The 12,847-nt window shown below is 44.9% G+C and overlaps 1 protein-coding gene across 2 annotated transcripts in view; it reads right to left on the bottom strand.

Annotated features, from left to right (window-relative positions):
* LOC138480740 (phosphatidylinositol 3,4,5-trisphosphate 5-phosphatase 2-like) overlaps positions 1–12,847 on the bottom strand; it is a 767,550-nt gene that overhangs the window by 268,971 nt on the left and 485,732 nt on the right. For both annotated transcript variants that reach the window (XM_069612470.1, XM_069612471.1), the window contains one exon: positions 1,040–1,157. In XM_069612470.1, the coding sequence (XP_069468571.1) occupies positions 1,040–1,157 (118 nt within the window). The remainder of the gene's footprint in view (positions 1–1,039; positions 1,158–12,847) is intronic.

The following is a 12,847-nucleotide window of genomic DNA, read 5'->3' as shown; positions in this document are numbered from 1 at the left end:
TGTCGCCCGAGAGCAAAAGAAGGGGGGAATCGATTGAAGAATACATCACCGTGCTACGCAGGATTGCAGTCAACTGTGAGGTTTGGGCACTGTCACGAGGAGCACATACACAATCAACTAACGATAAAGCGTGAAGACCAGATTCTAAGAGGAACTTTGGCGAGAGAGGTCCCACTCTTGAGAAAGCTATAGAGATGCTCAAGACACTCAAAGCAGGAAGCCTGTCTCCAAGAACCTACACCTATTAGCCACAGAACCCAGTTGAGCACGAGTGGCTAGCGAGCCAGGCCTGCGGACGTGGGCTATCTTTGCTGTACACTATCATCAACTTTATGTTGATCCGTGCCCCGGATTCACAATAATTTGCTCTAGCATAGCATAAACCTTAGCACCATAGTCCGGCCATTTCTAACTGCCTATGTTCTTCATTGTCTCGGGATGATAGCTCAGGGGCAACGTGCTCGCCTTGGAAGCAAAACGACACGGAGCAACACAGTTTCGACCCACAGGTCCGTGCTTAGAAACCTTTGGGTATTAAGCACCTTATAAATAACCTATCATATCATATCATTTAGTGTTTTCCTTTAAATTGTCTATTTTCTGGCTACACAAAACATACAAAGCACCTGGAGACCATGCAAATGTAATCGTTTCACGATATAAATGCCGATAACGTAACATAAACAAAGATATAAACAAAAATATATAGTAAATATAAAATATTTTAAAAACATAAGAATCAAGTCACCATACATACATATTAAAACAACAGTATCATAGCAGCCAATCACAGTTTCTTATTCTGAGACTCTTCACACCCCAATAAATGCCCACACAAAGGTTTTCATATGTGCGCTATTGATATCAAAATCCCTTTCATTGCATCATTTATTATTCACTTCATAGCACTATCTGTAGGACAACTATCTTATCAAACCGACCAGAAAGCCAAGTCTAAGCGGCGTTGAACCAGACGGGCAGTACAAGCCTTTTCGTCAAGCCTACCATGTCTAGAATTAAAGCCATTGGAAGCCCGTACCTAGGGGGTGTGCGATCCCGGTCTTCACACTGGACGAGGTGATGTGGCTGATTCGCCGCTCATGCTCGGGTTTCACCAAAACCGTGATCTTTAGGTTCCAGAGTGATTGCACGGCCACCTGGAAGGCAAAAACAGGTATTGAGGATATCGGGGGATCCTCCTGGATACGAAAATGAAAAAGAAACTTAAGAATGGGGCACATGCCTTAATAGCAAAGGGAAGTCATTACTTACCTTCTCTCAGCCAATCAGAATGTTCGTAATGCAGTCAATAATTACTGGTATTGACTGCTGAGGCACAACATCTTTCAGCTGCCAAATCTTGAAGATATACATACTGACTGAAGCCAGCTAAGTGCTTTAGTCCAGACCCTGGTGGAAGGTGTGAGATCACCTCCCACCCCAAATAAACACGCCTTGTTGACCCATGAGAGCATAGGTACTGTGGGACAAAATCCTGCTCCTAGGGGGAGAATTCCTACCTAGCCTTGCAACGAGAGGGGTGAGACACAAGGCTTGCCCCAGTAGCAGCTCTGAGGCCTAAGCATTTTGGGTTTCATTACTTTATCCTTGGAACACAAGTAGATTCTTAAGGCTGCTTTATTCGGGAAGCAAAATATCGGGAAGCCTACTAAGAGAAATCAATCTACAACTTCCAAGGTTGTTGACTAGAGGTTCAAAACAAATTTAATAAGTTTGATTGAGCACTCTAATCTCAGGACATTTGTCTTGCTCTTGTTAATAATTAGATCCACTGTGAAGGCATCATCAAGCAAGACACAAACAACTTACTCAAAGTTCAAAATAAAATACTTTATTAAATCAAATGTAAACATGGTAGAAGGCCTAACTTGCCCTAAGCTAAGGTGGGATTTCCTTACCTGAATGAAACTAAGGAAAGTCTGCGTCAAAGAGTTCAACTTAAAAGTCTATCTTTGTCCAAAACCTATACTTGCCCTCACAAATAAAGCTACACACTGTGTTGGGATGTCAAAAACAAAAGAAATAGTGTTCAACTCAAAGTTTGGAGCTTCTTCCAGTTTGCAGCTTTCTCTCAGCTCCTTTTCCCCCAAGCATAAGGAAAAAAAGTCTTAAGATTACCTTTCTCAAGTCCAAAGCGATACAGTTCAAAACCAATCCTCAGGGTTCCCTACCCCAAGTTCCAAGCACTGCAGTTCACAGAAGACAAAAAAGTCTGGAGATTTGTTCTGAAGACCACACACGTAGCTCCTCAAGTCTCAGGGTTCCCTTCCCCAAAACATAACTTTGTCATCACAATGTCTTTGGGTTTTCAACATTTAGGGCTCACTGGTCTAGGCGCCGTTGCAGACCAAACAGTCCACCCATTACAGGTCGCGCAACCTGGATCCCTCATTCTCTGCCTCTTGGCTTCTTTGTGTAGATTTGTAATCCTCTGGCTTTTCCTTATCAGCCTCTTGGCTCTTCCATTATCTGTCACACATCCTTTCCAGTTTTTGGCCTTGTCACACTCCATTCATTCATAAAAGTTTAGTTTAAGGGTGTTTTGCTCACACCCACCTTCTTGTGACTCTCTGTCACACTTGTGCCATTTCTGTAATTCAATTTCACCCGGGCATTCGGGTGATTCACTTTATTTGCTTGACCCATGAAGATTTTCATTCCATTCAACACTTAGAATGCTTAATTTCATGGTTTAATTCGATTCAGTATTCGATAGGCATTCATACCGCTTAATTGCAAAGTTCCATTCAGTGCGGCACTCAAAATATGCCGTGCCTTGAAACACTTGTGTATAGGCGCGTTATGAATGCCATATCATATCATATGCATTTGTTTCACTGGGTTTTAAAGTTGAATTCGATTCAATATTAAATAAGTATTGGTTTCACTTGATTTGAACGTTCCATCTCATTAGGCATTCAACTATATTTGCTTAATCTTTCGGTATTCAATAAGCATTCTTGTTGCTTAAATTTAAAGTTCCATTCAGTTCTGTATTCAATACACGTTTGCAGGAGTGCCCCGGTATGCAAGCATCCTCCCTGACACTCACCGGCTTGTGGCGTGTCCTGCCTGTGGTTCCCTCTGCTTGTCCTTCATTGCTGAAGCAGAGAAACTCACCCACTGAAACTCTGCTTGCCTGCTGCGTGTCTCTCTCGACACACTGGCAAGCGGAATGCTTTGTTCTGGGCGTGAATGGCATCCTTGTCTTTTGGTGCTCTTTCGCAGCTCCTACTGCCAATCCTCTATAACGGAGGCTCCCAGACCTACAATACTTGCATGGCCCACTGACTATGGGCTGTGCAAGTCTTCCTGGCAGTTTGCCGCCGTCCTGGCTCCTCGTCCGGTCCCACCACGACTGCCTCCTCTGAAGCACAGTACCCTGCTGGTCTCTCCCTCTTGCACCCTGTTCTCCTCCGCCGGTCTCTCTTTAAACACCTGCAGCACCTTAACAGGCTGCAGGTGTGAATCTGTAATGAGACTTGTCTGACTACATTTAAAGGGACATGTCTGTCCCGCATAGCTCCTAGTTGTCATCTTCCTCCTCCTCCCAGTACTAAAGTGGTAAAAGGGTGTAGTGTCATACTTAGTTGCTTTTCTTCGTCCCAGTACTGTCAAGTGGCATATATGGGGAAATCAGAGGAATATGATAAGGAGGATACCATGTCACTCCTAAGGGGACCCCACTCGCAGCTCCCAAGGACCCTCCACCCAAGTGATCATCCCTTGCATCTCCACCCCCAGGATTGGGACCCAAGAGAGATAGCCTTTCCCTGATCACCTGAAAAGAGCATCCAGGCGATCTAGGAGTGAGAATACCTTCATGTTTGCCACTCTGCACAGTCCTTAATGCTCCCTATCCGCCTCTGTAGGCCAATTTGGGTATAGTCAATAAGTAGGACGTTGTCAGCGTAGGCAAGCCTCTTGAAATGCTGGAAGCCAAGTGTAGGTGGCGCAAGCCTGCAATTCTCAAGGCATTCACCGATATCTGAGATGTAGATGTTAAATAGGCATGGCGCAAGAATGCAACCCTGCCACAAACCCCTCTGGGTGGATAAGGTCCCCAACTGGTCTAATCTTACCTTAATGAAGGTATTCAAATGCATATAAACCAATATATTAAGTAGACCAGCCAGGAGTCCCCAGTTTGCAAGCTAGTACCATAGTTTCTCCCTATTTATTCAATCAAAGCGTATGTAAAGTCCACAAAACATTAAAAAACCTGGGAGAACTCAACATACTTGCTTTATATTGAAGTAGATTTAGGATGAATCCTTTTAAAGTAGTGCTAGATGCCCTGTTTCAAGAGCCCATTTCTCTACCTCGTTGAGAACTTGATTACCAAAGGTTTGGCTATCAAAGACCATTAGAGTAATCGGTCTGTAATTCGAGGGGTCTTCCCTGTTGCCCTTTTTTAAGATCGGAACAACATGGGCGTATTTCCAAGACTTAGGGATTTTCCTGGTTACAATTATGTTAATAACTACATTTTAAAGAACATCTGCCTACATGTCAGATGCATTCTTCTAAATTATATTCCTAAAACCATTAGGACCTAAAGCATAAGAATGACTTGCTTTTCTAATGGCCCTTCAAACATCTTTGTGATCAAACTTAAGTGACCAGGATCTCTCGCATCATTGAGTCTTTCTTTAGTGTCAACACCATCGCCATACACATTTCTGAAATGGGCCACCCATATTGCTTGTGATATAGGGTTGGTCTGCATTTTTGCTTGTGAGGATTCTAAACTATTAATGATTGACCTAAATGTGCCTACTTGTTTGGTCCTCTTGATGTTACGCATCAGTAAAAAAATGACTTATGCGGCTTCAGCCAATTTTGATCACGTTTGCGGGTTTCTGTTCAGGATCCATTTGTAAGATATGAATGCATCTGATCTCCTTCCTGCACTCTCACCTCGGGATCACATATATGCCCACTGCCAGACTCTGGATTGTATCTTTCAAGAGAAGCTAAAACCTGGTAGGCGAAGTAAGGCAATCAATGTTACGTTGTCAACCATCTGGAAAGATGTTTCAGATTGCGTTGTTAAATCTCGTGGTATTATCTCCCGACCATTTTATCCGATTACCAGCGAGACTAGCAATGCCACCCGAAGGCCTCTCCTCCATCAGACCTCAAGGCATGAGGAATTCCGCACTAAGCAGCCTACGATCCCTGAAATCTGTGTTGATGCTGTAAAAATTGACACAATGCAAGAAAAGATCCTTATTAACCGGTGCATAGTCAATCCTAGAAGAGTGTACTCCATCAGGCCATGTATCACGAGGAACCAAACCAGCTACAATGTTTCCATTTAAGCAGTGTAAGTTCCATTTCAGCACAAATAATAACCAATGGGACCCTGCATCTTTAATAGAGCCTCATCCTCGTCTATTTCTATCGTATTGTTGGTTGTTCATTTTTGCGTTTAAGTCACCGGCCAGTAGGACAAACCCCCTACACTTAGCAATTAACCAATCATTCATCACAAGTGATACATTGCTGAGAGATACTGAAATAGGGCTTTTAATAGGATTCTAATAGATATTTATCAGAACAAAATGTGTTATACTAAGACCCCCCCTTAATTACATCCCAATTGGCCAAAATACCATAGTATAAATTAGATTCCTTTAAGGTGCATCACATGGAGCTTTTCATTGCAATCTGAAGGCCGCCCAATGCAGGGCCTGCTGGACCTTTAAAGGCTAGGTGCTGCCTAGTGCTATAACCATCCATTTAGACATATAGGTCAACCCGCTCTCCTGGAGAACGATTACAGAAAAGTGTCTCAATTTAAAGCATAGGTAAGCATTATTTAACATTCAACCACTTCCCCTAGAATTCCATGAGAGCACTCCCATTTCTAATTGTTTACTGTAGATGCTCAGTCGTGGTGCAAGGGCACATGGATGTGTATGTATTCCTGCTGCTAACCACGACCAGTCTAATACTCTTGCCATCTTTCCCACACTAATGACTCTTCGGGAAGGTTGGTCATTGCAGCCGATATTACACTTTATTTTCAGATCTTGCAACTTGGGCTCAACATTAGATTTATTTTCATAAAAGGACCTCCTACTAAGCGTAAGATAGTCATGTTCAGATTCCAAACCTATGTCGTACCCTATTAGTCTAAAATTTGCAGTTTCAGAGAGTAATAACAAGAGCGACTTGGTCTGTTCGGAGGTTGTCTATGAAGTCTACTGGAGCATGTCTATGAAGTCTCGCCCGGGCAAAACTAAGCACTCACTACACCAGCTTCCAAATCACAATTAATAATGTTCCTGTTCAGAGCAAGGTGGAAACCTTGGGTATCCAGCTGGAGGCTTCGCTGAATTCAGATGCCTATATTAATCAGTTGAGTAGAAACTGTACCTACGCCTTCCGTCTCCTCAAAAATATCCGCCCACGTATCACCAAAGATAATAACGCAATCATTGCCCGACCAACTATTTTATCAAGGCTTGATTACTGTAACTTGCTATTAACTGGAGCCTCAACTCTCAATCTACGAAAGTGTCAAGTGCTACAAAACAATGCTCTACACATTGTTAACAAACTAACAAGACCAGAGCACATCTCTAACCATAGACAGGCTTTACACTGGCTGCCAATTCAGGAGCGTATCAATTTCAGAGTAGTAACTCTGGTCCACAAATATGCATGGGGCTGCTCCCGTCTACCGCAAAACATGAAAACCACAGCACTGTGCCACTGGAGCACTGCGGTCATCAACCAAATAACAGATTGTATGCCGGAACTACAAATGTGCCAATGGCTGGGGAAGATCTTTCCCGGTCACAGCAGCAAAGCTTTGGAATTCACTTCCCACCACTCTGACAGTGGAACCTTACCTATGAGTTTTCAGGAACTCCTTAAATCCCCTGCTTTTTAAGTAATCCTTTCCCTTCCTGTAAATTCACGATATTTTGTCCCATATATTGATGATTGTCCTGTGTTGATGTTTTGCGCCCCGATGCCCGCAGGCTTTCGACGCATTAGAAATAAATAGAGATGGTCAAGGGTATCCACCAGACTGCCAGAAAGAAGTAGAGTGGCAGAATCGAAAAGAAAAAATATCAAGAGAGGGAAGGAGAGAAGAGCAGACACAAACGAAAGTGATATTATATGAACACAGATCTGGACGAAAAAAGCCAGAGGAAGAAGGAGTGAAAGAGGGAGAGGGATGGGGAGGGAGGGTGAAAAGGACAGCAGATGATGATCAAATGAATGAAGTGGGAACACAGTCACAGAGGAGGAAATAGGAATAGTTCAAGAGACAAGATCCAAGCAAGGGGCAGAAATATGAGAAGCCGGGGTAGAGATTTGTAGAAAGTGATAACGATCAGGATCGAGAGCAGAGGAACAGAGGCATCGGTAGCGAAGTGGTGGAGATTGAAGTCACTTAGAAGGAGCAGAGGATAGTCCAGGAGTAGGAGACAAGAGAGAAGCGAGTCAAGATCATCGTAGAAATTATCAACAGGGCCCGGAGGACAGTAGACCAACAGAAAAGTAAGAGGAAGGGGGAGGAGCAGAGGGCATAATAATACTCAAACAACAGTGAAAGATGGTACGTTCACAGCCGAAGGAGTGGATACAGAGAGAACAGATGAGCGAATATCCATACAACCTACGCAACCAGAAGCACGGGGGTATGAGAAAAGAAGGAGCAGGAAGACGAAAAGGCAGCTGGAGGAACAGTAATGGAAGGATAGAGACAGGTTTTAGTAGGGCCGAGGAAGTGCAGATGAAAATGAGAAAATAGGTCAAGGTTAGGATGGGCTTTGTTGTTAAGGGAACGAGAGTTCCAGAGAGCCACATAAAGTGTCAGGGAAAGATCAACAGAAGGAGGCTAGCAAAGGTTGTCATAGTTACGAGGGGAGGAATAGGCAGACGAGTAGCAAATGGAATGGTAAGGAGAGTTATAGGAAGGCATAGAAGACCAAGGAGAAGATAGGATACAGACGGGGAAACAGAGATTATTGCAAAGATGGTGAAATTGAAGATGCCACAACGTAAAGTGAGGGATGAGACCTTCTCTTGAAATGGGTGGGGGGTGTACAAGTGGGCAGAAGGGGTACTGGTAGAGCTGAGACCAGTAGGAAGAGAGACAGAAAGGAATTAGCAGCATGATGAGTGGGCGGAAAGGAAAGTGCTACCATCAGCGGGCAGCAACTGACAGCAAGACTTTGCCCAAACTTCACCAGGGCTTTGCCTGAACTTCGCCAGGGCTTTGCCCCGGAAGGAGATGTTATACCATTTCCTGGGGGGGATGGGAATGAGACAGCGGGGGTCCGAGGCTGGACGGGAGGCAGCATGTGGGAAAGGAGCCCAGACGAACACTGCAACAAGGAGTCCAAGGGGCCGGGTAGCACTTCCAGAGGACTGCGCGGCCCACCAGATGGTATAGCTGGCAGGAGATAACAGTCCAGTAGCCAAGCCCAGGCTGGAGGCATGTGAAGCCAGACAGTGCCACACGCCACGGATAAGAAAGATGACACCTTGGGCATGGAACATTATTGGCAAGAAGGAGACCACTTCCAAGAACTAGGGAATTGTCCAAACACTTTTCTTCACAGAACACAGAATAAAGCTTGTTTTGAAATCCCACTTTGGTTGCTCCAGTGTTCAATTCCTTTCTCCACATGGAAGTAGGGAGGACAGAGAGACAATAAGTAGGTCTTTGCAGCGATAAAGGGGTGCTGTGAGGCTCGGTGTCCAGAATGTGAGAATCAATTAGGAGGTCAGCACTCCTATTATACACTGATGCCCTCTAACACCCCCTCCCAACCTTGTGCGTAACCCCCACAGCCTGGTTTAATGAATCCATCAATCCCCACTGCCTCCACCACAGATGTTTTGCCTTTACAATTCTGACGGAAGTCAAACACTATAAAAAGTACAAATATGTTCACACTTAATCAGCCATGTCGGCTTTGTTACAATGTTCTTTGCCTGATTAAGAGGACTTGTGCTGAGGTTTGCAAGGGGGCAGGGTGTCCCCCAATGCTAGAGGATGATGAGTCCAGGGTTGGTATGAGGAGGAAGCCTGGTCATCCCCACTTTGCTCCCTTCATAAGACCGGAGGCAGTCACAGGTAAGGCCACTGTGATGCTGTCTATTTAAGACACATCCAAGAGACAGCCCTGGCACAGGAAATGTAAACAACCCACCTTCCTGGGGCCAAACAAAACCCACCTTTCTATTAAGCACCATACTGGAATCACTTTTTCTTCAAGAAAGACTCTGAGGGAACCCCAAGCAACATAGAATATGCAGCACTGAAGCCAACCAGATGTTGACACCAGATGTTGACAGCGCTGTGTACTCTACACTGCAAATTCTTGCTCAACCTTGCTTGTTCATGAGAGCAGGTCTTGGGAATTCATGAAAAACATGAAAACCTCCTGCGCTGCCCATGGAACGAGTTCAAAAAGGACCACAGACATTGCTTGCTCCAAGAGCAGTGTAGTCACCGGCAGCAGTGAAGCAGCACATCACCGGTGCCTTGACTCCCTGCAGACCATGGTCGTAACATCTATGAAATCCAAGATGGCGAGTCATAAATACTTTGTCTTCTGAATTAATCATCAGTTAGTGAGCACAGCTCAACCCACTGACCATAGCCAATCCCAGCCCCTCCCCTATCCACCAATACAGGTGCAGATTCAAGCAGAGAGTTGACATACTGGGAGGTGATCAAAGGCTATATAAAGCTGGCTCTCAGTCAGGCAGTGAGGGAGCTTGGAGAAAGATCTACTGGAGAGATTCTGGAGTAGGTTGGTTAGGAGAAAGAGCCTGGAAGTAGTAAGGAGCATGGAGAGAAGGAGGAGTTTTGGAAGTAGGAGGAACATCAGAGAGAGGGGAAGTGGAAAAAGAAGGTTGGAAGCTATATGTGGAGAAGGTATCGGAAGAAGGAATTAAAGCAGTGAGAGATCAACCTCAGATGGTGGCAGAAGTGGGAATTGTGGGCAAAGATGAACATCCAAAGGAAGTGGGGAATGAAATTATAGAGGAGAAATATCAGAATGAGGTGGAAAGTGGAATTAAAGAGAAGGGGTGTCAAAACCAGAAGGAAGGGGAATGTAAAATCAAAGAAGAGGAGTATTAACAGCAGAAGGAAGAGGAAGGAACAATTGAGAAAGCGGTTTGTGAACCACCTCAGGAGGTGCTGGGTGAGATGAATTAGAAGGAGGATATTAGAAACTAGGAGGAGATGGGAAAGGAAAGTAGGGCAGGAGGTGGGGAATGAAAGGAGGAGTGAGGGAAGAGGTTGGTGAAGAACAGGGGGGAGTTAGTATAGAAAGATGAGGCAGAGGTTGGAGGGACATCAGAAGGAGGTAGCAAGTTGAGATAAGGAGAAGACTAGTAGAAATCAGGAGGAGGTGGGAGAATAGCAGCAGGAGAAAGTTGATATAGTCTAGGAATGTTTGAGGTTGCCAGTTTGGCCCCAACTATGATTTCTGTCCTATAGACAAGATCATTAATGTTGCTACCAGGACTCACTTTGAACTCCCTCAGTTCACAACTACTTCCTCGTTCCGTCACCATGCTTGATGGCTACCTATGCAAAACAGGGCCAGATTTAAATGTCTTCTCCTGGTTCACAAATCTATCCATGGTAAGGCACTACTGTCTCTATCCCACTCTATATAACTATCATGGTCACATCGGGAGCACAGCTGGCTGTACCGCCTACCTACACTTAAACATTTCCAATGTTTGTTATCCTTAATCTATGTATGTCCACTTATGTATTGTGCCCGGTGACTGTTCCATTTATTCCCCTCCACAACCTGATCAGAATGTCCCTCAAACTCACCCCATTGTGAGAAGCTCACTGCTGCCCATCAAATCTGATTTATTATCTATTGTATGTTCTTTTATGATCTAAAGAGCATTGTTCCTCCTTACCAAAAAATGTAAATAAAGCTAGAGGAGTTAGGGGAAATACCCTGATTCGATGGGCTGGATCCATGTTGAGAGGCTATGCAAGAGTGTTGTGCATGATTGTGGAGGACCACCAGAACCAGGCTATAGAGATATGCAGGTGGGGAGACGCTCAGGCTCTAGGAAATTGGAGAACCTTCTTTGAGCCAATGAGACAACTAAGGCAAGTACAGTCCCCTAGACTCTACTTAACACTCCCGAGTAAGCTCTACTAGATTTCATGGAACCTGACGACAATACCCTATTAGCTATGGGAATGCGTGCTTCCCAAAGACTGAACCAGGGACTTGCACTTGACAGAGTGGAAGAGAGAACAGTGGGTGGGGGAAACCCTTAAGTCTGAGAGAGAGGGAAAAAAGGGTGAAGGAACCTATAAATCCTTAGAGAAAAGGGGCCCGGAGATCTTCAAGCCGAGACAGAGGCAGAGAGCAACAAAGGTGCCGGAACCTGGAAGCCTGGAAGACGGGTGGCCAAGAGGGACCAAGAAAAGACAAGAATGCCCTCTAGTTCTGAATCTAGTGTTACCTTGGGCTGTGTTGAGACCTGCAGTCTTGAGTTGTCGCACCTGAACCTATTTCTGGATTTAGCTATGTATCTCTGCTGCACTAAACTCACCAGTAAAAATTTAAGTTCTTTAATATTTAGTTATGTTCTCATTTCTGATCACTATCACCCTTGAGACAGTATATCAAAGTAAAGCATTTAAATGAGCATATTTCACGGCCAATCACCTACAAACAACACTCAAGCACTGGTACCCAAAGCAATGTCAAGGTTTATCAAATCAAAGTCTTTTTTCATCAAATTCCAATGTGTAAAAGGTTAGTGGGAAGTTCATTCCTTTTGATCCTTTCATGGCCGGAATGAGCCTTGCTGATGAGTGACAGGACCCGAAGCTGCTTACTATTAAGTAATGGCTATGTTATGTTATGTTAAGAATTCTTGTAAAGCGCACAGTCACCCGTAGCTATCTTGGCGCTTGCAAGGCAAAAAAGCAGACTGGACATTCCGTTCTAGAAAAGGTGGGTCCTCAGAGTCTTCCTGAACTGAAGATGTTTAGAGAGCTTTTTTAATGGCAGCGGTAAATCATTCCACAGTTGGGCACTGCCACCGAGAAGGCCGACACCTCCAATTTGTGTGTGACAGAAGAAAGGCACACATAGCAGGCCAGCGGACAGGGAGCGGAGCATCCTTTTAGGTAAATAGCGGACAAATTTGATCATAAGTATTTGGCCCCTTGATCATGAAGGGCACGATGTACGAGACAAAGTGCCTTAAATTGAATGCGCTGGGCAACAGGTAGCCAGTGCATGGCACGCAAGACTGGAGTAATATATGCCCCATAAGGAGATCCAGTGGCCGCTCTGGTGTCAAGATTTTGCAAGTGCTTCAGCCGCTGGACAAGACCCTTAGGCTGGGAAAGATAGAGCGCATTGCAATAGTTTAAGCGACACAAGACCAAAGCGGCCACCACTGGCGGCCTAAGTTTCGAAGGTATAAGGGGAAGCACCTTTTGCAAAATCTTAAGTTGGAAGTGTCCTGCTTTGCACACGGCCGGAACCTGAAGGTCCATAGAGAGAGTAGAAGAGACCACAGCTCCCAGATTCTTAACCGTAGTAACAGGGATGGGGAGAGGACCTAGCGATGACGGCCAGAAAGAAGACACCCAGAGTGAAGGATCAGGGGGAGCCCCCACCACCATAACCTCTGTCTTGTCTCCATTAAGCTTCAGCCAGTTGTGGTTCATCCAATCCCCCACGGCAGACAGGCACTGAGGAAGACACAAGGCCATCGCAGCCTGCTCAAGATCTAACCGAATCAGGATCTGAGTGTCGTCAGCATAAGAGTAGCACCTGATGCCGAAGGA

Source organism: Ambystoma mexicanum, chromosome 5p (assembly GCF_040938575.1).
Source record: "Ambystoma mexicanum isolate Mex_15411 chromosome 5p, UKY_AmexF1_1, whole genome shotgun sequence".
Lineage (NCBI taxonomy): Eukaryota > Metazoa > Chordata > Amphibia > Caudata > Ambystomatidae > Ambystoma > Ambystoma mexicanum.
The sequence above is the reverse complement of the archived record's forward strand: the minus strand, read 5'-3'. Positions and strand labels throughout refer to the sequence as shown.